Raw genomic sequence first — 12,279 nt, 5'->3', positions numbered from 1 at the left:
TGATTAAATTTAACTGGTATCAAATTTTTGTCTCATCCCTACCAAGTAATGGGTATAATCTCGTACTCATCCCCGTACCGATTTTCTTACTACTTCAATATTAATTTTAATTAATTTTTATAAAATAATAAAAAATTACGGTAAAAAAATATAATATTATCATATATTCAATATTAGGAGATGATTGTTTCTTCGATATCAAATACTTTGAAATAAATTATAATTGTTTACATCTTAGATTATAATACCGAATAAAATTTCATGAAAACCAAAACATTTATGAAATTTGTATTTCTTGATATATCCAAAAGAATTTTTCAACTAATTAAAAAGTTATTTCCTATATAATTTTAGAACAATATTATAAAAACCAACAAGTTTTGTTATATATGTCTCAAAATGATAATATTATCCTTTAGTTCCATTTAAGTATACTTTTTATCATTAATAGATAGTTTTACACAAATATTCAAATCTACTTCTCCATATTAACCATGTTTAAATGAAATAAGAACTACTTTTAAATATTTTAGTTATACTTTACTTAAGTAGGGATGACAACGGGGCGGGACGAAGATGGATTTCGTTATTAATATCCATTCTCGTAAAAAAAAATTCATCCTCATCCTTATCCCATAACCAAATTTAACGGGTATCAAACTTTTGTCTCATTCCCATACCCGTACCCATTTTCTTACTACTTCAATATTAATTTTAATTAATTTTTATAAAATAATAAAAAATTACGATAAAAAAAACATAATATTATCAAATATTCAATATTAGGAGGATGATTGTTTCTTCGATATCAAATACTATAAATTATAATTGTTTACATTGTAGATTATATTACCGAATAAAATTTCATGAGAACCAAAACATTTATTAAATTTGTAAACATTAATAAACCTAGTTGATAAAACTTAAAAATATTTTTAAATAATATAAAAGAAAAAAATATTCAAATTAAAATATATTTTAAATGTTTGTTTACTTCAATTTTTTAAATTCTAATGAATATTTTTTTTATACACTAATAAAAGTTACAATACATCACTTGATAATAATGACGTAAAGAACAAATAATAAACCTAATAATAAAATTTTAATATAGATCTTGCATCTTTTGAACTCTAATATATGTTGGATGGTGATAAAAAAATATTCATGACAATTATGTTAAATTTTTATATTATAGTAAATAAAAGTTATTTATACAATTACAATGAAAAAATTTACAGTGTGATTAATAATGAGTTATAAAATAAAAAATAATTAGATAAAATATATCGAAATAGTATTTCACATAATGAAAATAAATAACAAATAAAATCATTAAAAAATTAATAAATGTGTATCTTATAAATAATTTGAGAGATTATTGAAAGAAATCGCATAAAAGGAAACAAATTTATAATTAAGGGTATGATAAATTAAAAATAACTTAGATATCTAATAAAACTTTTCAAATATCAACATATATACTCTATGGTTAAGAAATTAAAAAAAAATTGTTTTAGCAAAACAAAAGAATTCTTTAATTGAAGCAAAAATTAATCATAACAAGTAAAGTCTTTTTTTTTTATATTACCTAGTAAAAGAAAGATTTATGCTATTAAACACTTAAATTGAGAGTATTAAACATTCTCATGTGAAAAGAAAATATACAATAATTAAAATATTGAAAAATAATAGAAATATTCAAATATAAGACATAATTTTTTTTTTAATTGACATACATCATTTTAACATAATACATAATTACATAAAGGTTATGATGAGATAAAAAATATAGTGAAGATACGAATGAGTTTCATGACAAACCAAATAATTAGAAGAAATAAAAAATAGAAAGTATATATATATATATATATATATATATATATATAAGATTATTTAATTAATTGTGAATATTTTAATAATTTAAACACGACGATATTATGGCTGGAATATGTACATTCTCATACTCAATTGAAAAAGTCGGGGATTCTCCATACCCATATCCATACCCAGTCAATGTGAGGATTTTTCGTCAAAACAGGGACAGGTTCGGATAGTACCCATGGATAGGGATGGCAACGGGGCGGGGCGGGGACAGGTTTCACTATCCCATACCCATCCCCGCATAAAAAATTCTTCCCCATCCCCATACCCAAACCCAACGGGTATCAAACTTTTTTCCCATCCCCATCCCCACCGGGTAACGGGTATAATCTCGTACCCATACCCGTACCCATGTTCTAACTACTTCAATATTAATTTTTATAAAAGAAAAAAAATTACGGTAAAGAAAACATAATATTATGAAATATTCAATATTAGAAGGATTTTCTTCGATGCCAAATACATTAAAATAAATTATAATTGTTTATATTTTATATTAGAATACCAAATAAAATTTCATGTGAACCAAAACATTTATTAAATTTGCAAACTACAACATTAATGAACTTAGTTGATAAAATTAAAAAATATTTCAAAAAAGTATAAAAGGAAAACAAATATTCAAATTAAAATATATTTTAAATGTTTGTTTACTTCAATTTTTTAAATTCTAATGAATCTCTTTTTTATACACTAATAAAAGTTATAATATATCACTTGATCAAAATGACACAAAGAACAAATATTCAAATTAAAATATATTTTAAATATTTATTTACTTCAATTTTTTAAATTATAATGAATCTCTTTTTTATACACTAATAAAAAGTTATAATACATCACTTGATCAAAATAACACAAAAAACAAATAATAAACATAATAATAAAATTTTGACATAGATTTTGTATCTTTTGAACTTCAATATATGTTGCATAGTGACAAAAAAATATTCATAGAAATTACATTAAATTTTTATATTGTAGTAAATAAAAGTTATTTATACAATTAAAGTAAAAAAATTACAGTATGATTAATAGTGAGTTATAAAATAACAAATAATTAGATAGAATATATCGAAATATTTTATTCTACATGATGAAAATAAACAATAAATAAAAATATTAAAAAACTAACAAATGTGTGTTTTAGAAATAATTTGAGAGACTATCGAAAGAAATCGCACAAAAGAAATCAAATGTATAATTAAGGTATGATAAAATGAAAAAAACCTTAGAGAACTAATTATTAAATTATGTTTGAAGTGGTTAAAAATAAATAGAAATATCATTAGTGACCAAAAAATTTGTCATTAAATTACAAATAAATTAGTAATTAAATTGGTCACTAAATCAAGTATCGATTCGATCATTGAATCAGTCACTAATTTAGTCATTGATTCAGACAATAAATCAACTACTACCACCAATGACGAAAAATAGTGACTGATATGGGTTACTGACTAAATCAGTCACCATTTCATGTTTTTCTTGTAGTGAATTATCATATACTATTCCTAAATATCATTATATATATATATATATATATATATATATATATATATATATATATATATATATATAATTTTAACCAATTCAAACAGAATTTAAAGTGAAAAAATTACATTATGATTAATAATGAGTTATAAAATAAAAAATAATTAGATAGAATATATCAAAATATTATTCTACATGATAAAAATAAAAACAATAAATAAAAATATTAAAAAACTAACAAATGTGTGTTTTAGAAATAATTTGAGAGACTATCGAAAAAAATCACACAAAGGAAATCAAATGTATAACTAAGGTATGATAAGACGAAAAATATCTTAGAGAACTAAGAAAACTTTTCAAATATCAACATATATACTTAAAGGTTGAAAAATAACGAAAATTATTTTAATGAAACAAAAGAGTTCTTCAAATTAAACAAAAATTGATAATAATAATAATAATAATAAGTAAAGATTTTTTTTTATATTACCTTAAATTGAGAGTATAAACATTCTCATGTGAAAGGAAAATTTATAATAAATAAAAATATTAAAAAATAATATAAATATTCAAATGTGAGGCATAATATTTTTTTTATTAACATACATCATTTTAACATAATTACATAAAGGTTATGATAAGATAAAAAATATATTAGAGATGAGAATGAGTTTCATGACAAATGAAATAATTAAAAGAAAAAAAAAAAAAATATATATATATATATATATATATATATATATATATATATATATATATAAGAGTTACTTGATTAATTGTGAATATTTTAATAATTTAAACGAGAATGGAGATATGGCGGGAACGGGTATTATGGCGGGTATATGTACATCCCCATACCCATCCCCATACCCAACTGAAAAAGTCGGGGATTCCCCATACCCATACCCATACCCAGTCAATGCGGGGATTCCCCGTCAAAACGGGGACGGGTTCGAGCAATACCCACGGGAACGGGTTTATTTGCCATCTCTAGTTGCATCTGTTCTTAATAACACAATTATTCGTGATAGGTGATCATAATTTTTTCAAATCAGATTAAATTATTATGGAAAACAAAGTTCTCATTATCAGAAAATTAATTAAGTTAACTAATAATTCTAAATTCATCAATAATTTGTAATTTTTCCAAATCAATTTAGGAATTTCATTTGTAATTCTTTCTATCTATTTAAGGGCATTTTCTAAAAAAAAAAATCCTAGAGGAAGTCTTAAAAAATAAGATAAGCTAAAAAAATGTGATAGATATAGTTTTTAATAAAGATTATGTGTGTTTAGTAGAAAAAAGTAGTTATATATTAATTTAATTTTTTATTTATTAAATATATGTGATAGATATTTAATTATATTAATAATTAAGGATAAACCCATATGTAATTAAATTATTATATTAAAATAATATTGTTTTTATTATATTAAACTAAAATATGTAGTATTTAGAATTGTAAATTTTTATTTTACAGAAAAATGTATATCTAGTATATTGTATTCTTCTAGCCTGTTGTATTTCACTAAAATGAGAATAATTGGAATTATGGTGGGTTTCATATATTTCCAACTACAATCAAATAAAATGTTACAGCCAGCCATGGACACGACACATAACCAGAGCCTGTCGCTTGTTTGCGGTTCAAAGTGACCTTTCCAACGCTATGAAAAATAATATATATGACTGTGATTCCGTGTTACAGAGAAATACTGATTATTAATAATTAAAAACAATGGTGTCTTGTCGTCCAGGACTCACAAACTCCGTTTAAAAACCATGGAAAAGCCGTAGACAAAAGGGAAAAACCATTAAAAATGGCTAACTTCAGTGGTAGTTACAGTACTTCTGGTTTCATTTGTTATGGCCTTGTACTTCCCCTTCTTCTGTTGTCACTGTTCTTCCTTCAATTAGCACGGTGTGGCTCCACGGTTAAGTTCCTTCCTGGATTCGATGGACCCCTTCCTTTTGTCTTTGAAACCGGGTACGTTAAACTCAGTCAGACAAAAAAAAAAACATTACAGTACTTCTGATCATGGGAAAGAAAGTCATAGACATGTTATGTTATATTATATTTGTTGAATAGATATGTGGGAGTGGGTGAATCAGAGGATGTGCAGGCATTCTACTACTTCATTGAGTCAGAGAACAATCCAAAAGACGATCCTCTCATGCTTTGGCTCACCGGTGGCCCTGGCTGTTCAGCCCTCTCTGGCCTTGTCTTAGAAATAGGTAATATCTGTCGGAGATCCTTATATATACGACCATTTCATATACACGATTCATAGTCTTACCAATTTTTACTTAACTTTTTCGGAATGTTTCAGGTTTTGAGGTTCACTGTATTTGAATGTTTCAGGTCCTCTTGGTTTTAAGTACGAGGAATATGATGGAACCATCCCTAAGTTGTTCTACAGGCAACACTCTTGGACTAAGGTGTCCATTATGCTTCTTCATTTTTATTGCTTCAAACTCATGTTTGAGCTTTTATTGTATTTATTGTTATTATCTTATGCTTATTTATTGATCTTTAATATTTACCATAACTAATTTTGGTAGGTTAGTAGCATAATATTTGTAGACTTGCCAGTTTTCACTGGATTCACTTATCCCACAACAGAGTCTGCTGCTCAACGAAGTGACTGGATAATTGTTCGCCAGGCCCATCAATTTCTAAGGAAGGTGTTCATCCTTTTCTTTCGTTTCTTTATTTCACAATCATCACAATTTTTTTGATTTTCTTTTTTTTTTTCGCTTTGTTTGTAAAAAAAAAGTATTAGTTGTTACAGTGATTATTAACTGTTTGCAGTGGCTGATTGATCATCCAACTTTTTTGTCAAACGAAGTTTACATCGGTGGCGATTCGTACTCTGGCATTCCTATCCCAGTGATTGTTCAAGAAATTTCACAAGGTAAGAAAAAGCTCTATGCGCTACAAAATGGTGGATCCACAAACCATAGGTAGAAGCTGATTAATTTGTATATCGTAGCGTCATTGGGTTAACATAGATTGGTTGAAAGTTTAGTGATTGCCAAATTCTCTTGTTTTCAGCAAATGAAAAAGGGGTTCAACCATGGATAAATCTCCAGGTTAGCATCTTAAAGTATCTCTTCCACGTTGATACAAAAATAAAATGTTCGTCAGTGTTTTTTCTTCTGGAAAACTAGAAAAAAAAAAGGCTTTATTTTAAGTGGCGTGACTCCGTAAAAAATTGTTTACCAACTTTGATTCTGTTATCATCTTTGTTCAACGTATATATTTTAGAAAAATAATATTCTTACGATCCGTTCAAATATTTGATAATTTTAATATAGTAATACAGATATCCGAGTCAACAAAAAACGACATAAAATACTAATAAATGTACCAAAAACAGCTGTCTGATTGGAATTCTCAATCTCCATACTTTATTCTCTATCAAAAGCGAGGAAAACGTTACGGGTTGCACGCAATATCTTCTTTATTTAAACAAACAATCTTACAGAGTACATATTAAAATATTTTTCAAACAATTAAAGAGGTGTGAGGGTAACCTTGTCAAAATAATTAAAAATAATATTTCTGTATGGCAAAATTTGAAAAAAAAAAGAAGATAAACACACGCAATGTACTTATCCTAAAATGTTTTTTGTTTTATTTAGGGATACCTGTTAGGGAATGCTGCTACTACTGGAAGCGACTTTAATTATCGAATTCCTTATTCTCATGGAATGGGACTTATTTCCGATGAATTATATCAGGTAATTTCATTCTCATCAAAAACTCTGTTGAAGAAAATCAAATGCTAACTAAACTCTCTTGTTACAATGAAAAGTCATTACAAAAAATTGTAGAGGAGAGTACATAAAAGTAGACGTCAAAAATGTATTATGCTCTAGAGATATCGAGTCATTCAACGAGGTACGCTTATTTGATTTTTACTTGCAAGATTTCCATTTGTAGAATCTCTAATAACAAAAAATCACAATGTCAATAATTGTTTCATTGTTATAGGCTTTATCAGGAATTAACAGTGCCTATATTTTGGACCCATCATGTGAGTGGATTGATAGTGAAACATCTTGGAGGAGATCACTAATTAAGAAATATCCCACCACGAATTTCCTAAATACTCGTCTCAAATTGCCATCCTTAAACTGTCGAGTAATCTTCATGCCTCATTCAATCACAAATGTTTTTTTTTCTTTGCATATTTGTAAAGTGATATATTTGCTATAACATGCATTGGTTGTTTAACACACCTTTTGTGAACTACCATCCAGAGTTATGTATACTTCCTCTGCGGTTTCTGGGCCAATGATGATAGTGTTCGCACTGCATTACATATCCGTCAGGTGTAGTTGATACAAATGACAGTAAATTTCCCACATACAATTGCATATACAAGTTCATATATAACATTAGTCTTGGTTGCATGGTGCAGGGAAGCATAGGAAAATGGCGTCGTTGTACGTTCGATATACCTCACAAGAGAGATATCCCAAGCAGTTTTGAGTATCACGTAAATCTCAGTAGAATGGGCTATCGTTCGCTCATATACAGGTCGATATTCTTTCTCCATATATTGAATAAGGTTTGAACTATAGTTTGAATTTCACATACCACATAACTTTTCTATATTGCTGACAGTGGCGATCATGACCTTTTGATTCCTTTCTTGGCAACTCAAGCATGGGTCAAATCTTTAAACTACTCCATTGTAGATGATTGGAGGCAATGGCATACAAATGGCCAAGTTGCAGGGTATTCCACTAACTGTAGTTGTATAATCAACAGGCTTAATTCATCCAAAATGCTAATTAATTTGTCTTTGATTTTTGTTTTCCTGCAAATAGATACACCAGGACTTACTCCAATGGAATGACATTTGCAACTGTGAAGGCAAGTTTTTTTGTTCTCCTTATTGCTCTTGTGTGGGTCAAATATAGATTCCATTTCATAAGTATATTCTAGATGGGTTATATTCTAGATTCCATTTAAAAAGTGTAATGAGAATAAAGTATGTGCAGCATATTTGGTAGTTTTTGATTCCATTGTATGTACCGATATATTTTCAGGGTGGAGGCCACACAGCTCCAGAGTACAAACCTGAAGAATGCCTTGACATGTTCAGTAGATGGCTATCTAAGAGGCCTTTGTAGGGACAACCAAATAATAAGGTCATTTGCTCTAGCAAGGTCATTTTGTTCACCAATAACGTTTAGGAAAATAATTTTTTGACAAAATTTTGATTGACAAAGTTGACAAACTTACCAAATAAAGTAAGTTTTTTATTTTTTAATGGAAGTTAAGATAATAAAATAATAAAATTTTAAGGTTTTTTTACCAAAAATAGTTATTTGTCAAAAAGTTTGTCAAAAAAACTTTTTCAATGTATCATCTCTCTAAAGTTTAAGTTCATTCTTCCAATATGTACCTTACCATTAATACTATAAATCAATAAGGAAGAAGTGTTTAGGACATTATGACTTGTATTGTTTAGAAAATTACTTTTCAACCAGTGGGATTAAATATTGCTAAAAGAAAAAACCAGTCATATATGGTCTCTGTTAGCTTTAAATATTGAATCTCAACTGAGGTAGACATTCATAGTTGTTAACCACATTTAAGATTCTATTCTGTGAAGATGTGATAAAGACAGACTCATGCAGAACTCAAATCAAAGACGTTAACTGGAAAAACTGTTTGTTACTCCCTTTAAAAATATACATTCCTTTGACATTCTCTTTTAATAATATAATAATATATATTATAATTTTAAATTAAAAAATAATATAAACCTAAATTAAAATATGATTTTTCCAATATTAAATGAATATAATTTTATCTTTGGAGGCGTCAAATATAACCACCCTGTTAAATGTTTCCACGGGTTTCCGCATGCCTACAAAATTTACACAGCACAATCTTCTAAAAAATTTTCTACAATTCACTCTGCCACGTCAGCACTCGGCTTTCTGGGGAGCTGAATTCTCATCTCTGCTTTTGTATCCCACCTCAGAAAAGTGTAACATTTGTTTTCCTATTTAGAAAATATAACAGAAACTAAAGACGTTATTTTAAAGTTATAATGACATAATTAATTAATAACAAAATAATATCCAACAAATAAATTTATCATTAAACACATTTATTGAGTTATTTATATAACTTATGGAATAATACATACGTATAATTTTCCTTTATAATATACTAAATTAACTTAATAATTTTATTAAAATTAAATTGAATCAAAATGAATTATTTTAGGGTATATTAAACTTAAGAAAAATATATATCAAATAAACTAATTATTGTAAACAAAATATGCAGAAACTAAAAATATGCAGAAGCTAAAAAAAAGCACAGCACAATTATAAATTTCTAATTATAATACTTTTAATAAATTTTAGTAATCAAAAACCAAATATTCTCTATTCAAAATTGTAAAAATGTTAATCAACCCGGTTATAATCGATTTACACACAAAAATAAATAAAAACAAAATTAGTATAACATCAATTAATTCCCACCATCAACAAATTTAGTATTTCAACTAGGTCAAGTCTATAATACTTTCAAGGAAAATAACTCAAGTACTAATAAAACTTCCGATCGATGGTTAGATCTTCAAATTTCAACTTAGATCAATCAACATTTATAGTTGTTAAAATTATTAATTGTTTATATTTCTCTGCAATATATATGATAAATATATTTAAGCATATACTTCTTAATGTACTCTATCTGTGAGATTATTATGTTATACATGACCAAAGTACTTTATAAGGTACAAGATCCAATCGAATAGATATCAATTTTGTAGGACAACATTACTAAAACTATGGCAACAAACTAATCTACTATAACCATCGCTCAAAGCAGGTAAGTCCAAGGTTAATTACCAAATAATTATATCAACTAAACTAAAACCCAATCAAAAAAGGTCAGTGAATCATATTATAAAAGACACATCTTACAACCTACATGATTACATATTCTTTCGCAAACATTTTTTATATGTGACTTTGGAGGATGAGTGTCATTTGAAATCAAGTTCATGAATCCTTATAGTTATTTAAAAGATTTGATCGTTACAACTTTTTAAAAGACTTTACACAATATATTTCGATCCGGTAAGAACACATGATAAAAGAAATCTTACTAATTAAAATTAATATAATTGATAACGAAATGTAAGGTTAATATAAAAATAATCATATTTTGACTCTCAAAATTCGACTTTTATTTTATATTTTTTGATGTAACTTAATGTGAAACATCGATTAATGTACCACTATTTTTTTAAATTAATACTCAAAAATAAACTAGGTCAGGATGTATAAAATGGAACTCAACTTGTAGAAATAAAAATATCACCATTCTTAATATAATTACAACTTATACCTGCATTCTCCCGTAAATAACTACGACATTTGAAATTTAAACCTCATTCAAATCATCCACTCGTAATTAGTTATATTAAATTAAATCAAACCAACCCATTACTATCATATTTTTCAATTACAATAATAATTAAAAAAAAAAATTTGGGTGTCGAAGTCTCACACACCAAACATCACCTTCAAAAAATGAGAATTAAAAATAATATTAAAATTAAAAATGTAAAGATGATTTTGGCGGGTCTGGATCTCGCTATAAATGTGACACTCGTGTTGGAATATCCGTTCTACCAGAACGCAAAATGGAGTCTGTTTTTGATTTGCAATCTCCGAAACCGTCGTGACTGACGGCATGGCTGCTTCCAGTGGCTTCGTCGACGGCGCAGCCACTTCCACTCCTTCGGAATCGGCGTTGATCTTTCTCGGCACCGGTTGTTCCAGCATGGTTCCCAATCTCATGTGCCTCCATCAACCTTCCAACCCTCCGTGTTCGTTTGCTTCCAGTCATTGTCCATCCCTCCCGAACGAAACCCTAATTACAGGTCCTTCACTTTCTCCTCCTCTTCCCTTTTTCCATTTCAAGAAACGGCTTCAAGATCCCGATTTGCAGGTGCAACACGTCTCTCCTGATTGACTACTGCGGCGACGCGAACGATCGCAAGTATATATTGATCGATGTTGGAAAGACCTTCAGGAAAACAGTGCTTAGGTGGTTCGTTTCCCATCGGATTCCCAGAGTCGATTCCGTGAGTTCACTTTTCTCATGACGCCTTCTTAATTTAGAGATGGTTCCCTGCGCGTGAGCTAGTGGATTGTAGAATGCAACGTGTCTTTATGCCTCTTAATAATTGATTGGAAGTTCGATGAGGATAGCATAAATTGCTAATGAAAAAGAGATTCGTTGTTTCTTCTGATGTTGCATTTTGTACCTAGGTAGGCAGGATCTCCTTCATGTCTTGGCGCAATGTGTTAGTTGTTGAAAATGAGTTAAGGGTGTCTAGTTGATAATAGAAAAAAAGATAAGAGATGAGGAGATAGATAGAGAGATATGTGAAAATAGGTGAGATACAGAGCAACGAGCTTCACCATTTTTTTAAAATGATTTCCACCTTATTTAACTTCTTTCAAATCAAACACACCCCAAATGAAGTACTCGTCTCATCATAACTGAAGCAAAGCTGAATGGAGTGGCTTGCTTCCTCTTTCTTCGTCCACGGGGAAAAATTGGCTCCTAATTGCCGTTGTTGTTTTGATATTATGATGCGATTTCTCTCTTATCTCTGATTTACTGGACTATGGGCGATCTTGTGAAAGTTTATCAATTGAATGAGAAAATTTGTTAAGTGGTACCCAGCTTTTTTATATTCCTGAGATTGTAAAAGTCTGTTGGATTCTCTACTAGCAAAAGATTTATATTTTCTGTAGACAAACTCTCTCGAGCTCTTCTAGCTTGTATCCAACTAGACCCTAAACCATTTGAATACATGCTTGGATTTTGGTCTATTCACAATGTC

General features: G+C 28.3%; 1 protein-coding gene and 1 pseudogene across 1 annotated transcript; both read left to right on the top strand.

Moving 5' to 3' along the window:
- Window positions 1-5,118: 5,118 nt before the first annotated feature.
- LOC114187139 (serine carboxypeptidase-like 11) lies at window positions 5,119-8,843 on the top strand (the record flags this gene model as incomplete). Its single annotated transcript, XM_028075281.1, has 14 exons — window positions 5,119-5,366; window positions 5,469-5,614; window positions 5,742-5,818; window positions 5,942-6,064; window positions 6,192-6,294; window positions 6,435-6,472; window positions 7,025-7,131; window positions 7,205-7,283; window positions 7,377-7,526; window positions 7,646-7,717; window positions 7,807-7,925; window positions 8,013-8,126; window positions 8,219-8,264; window positions 8,441-8,843. Coding segments are annotated over 14 exons (1,506 nt in total), but the record flags the coding sequence as incomplete, so codon positions are not given.
- A 2,194-nt stretch (window positions 8,844-11,037) lies between these two features.
- LOC114186720 lies at window positions 11,038-11,783 on the top strand (annotated as a pseudogene).
- Window positions 11,784-12,279: the final 496 nt, after the last annotated feature.

The sequence above is a fragment of the Vigna unguiculata genome, chromosome 6, assembly GCF_004118075.2.
Source record: "Vigna unguiculata cultivar IT97K-499-35 chromosome 6, ASM411807v1, whole genome shotgun sequence".
Taxonomy (NCBI): domain Eukaryota; kingdom Viridiplantae; phylum Streptophyta; class Magnoliopsida; order Fabales; family Fabaceae; genus Vigna; species Vigna unguiculata.
This window is presented reverse-complemented; position numbering and strand designations above follow the sequence as displayed.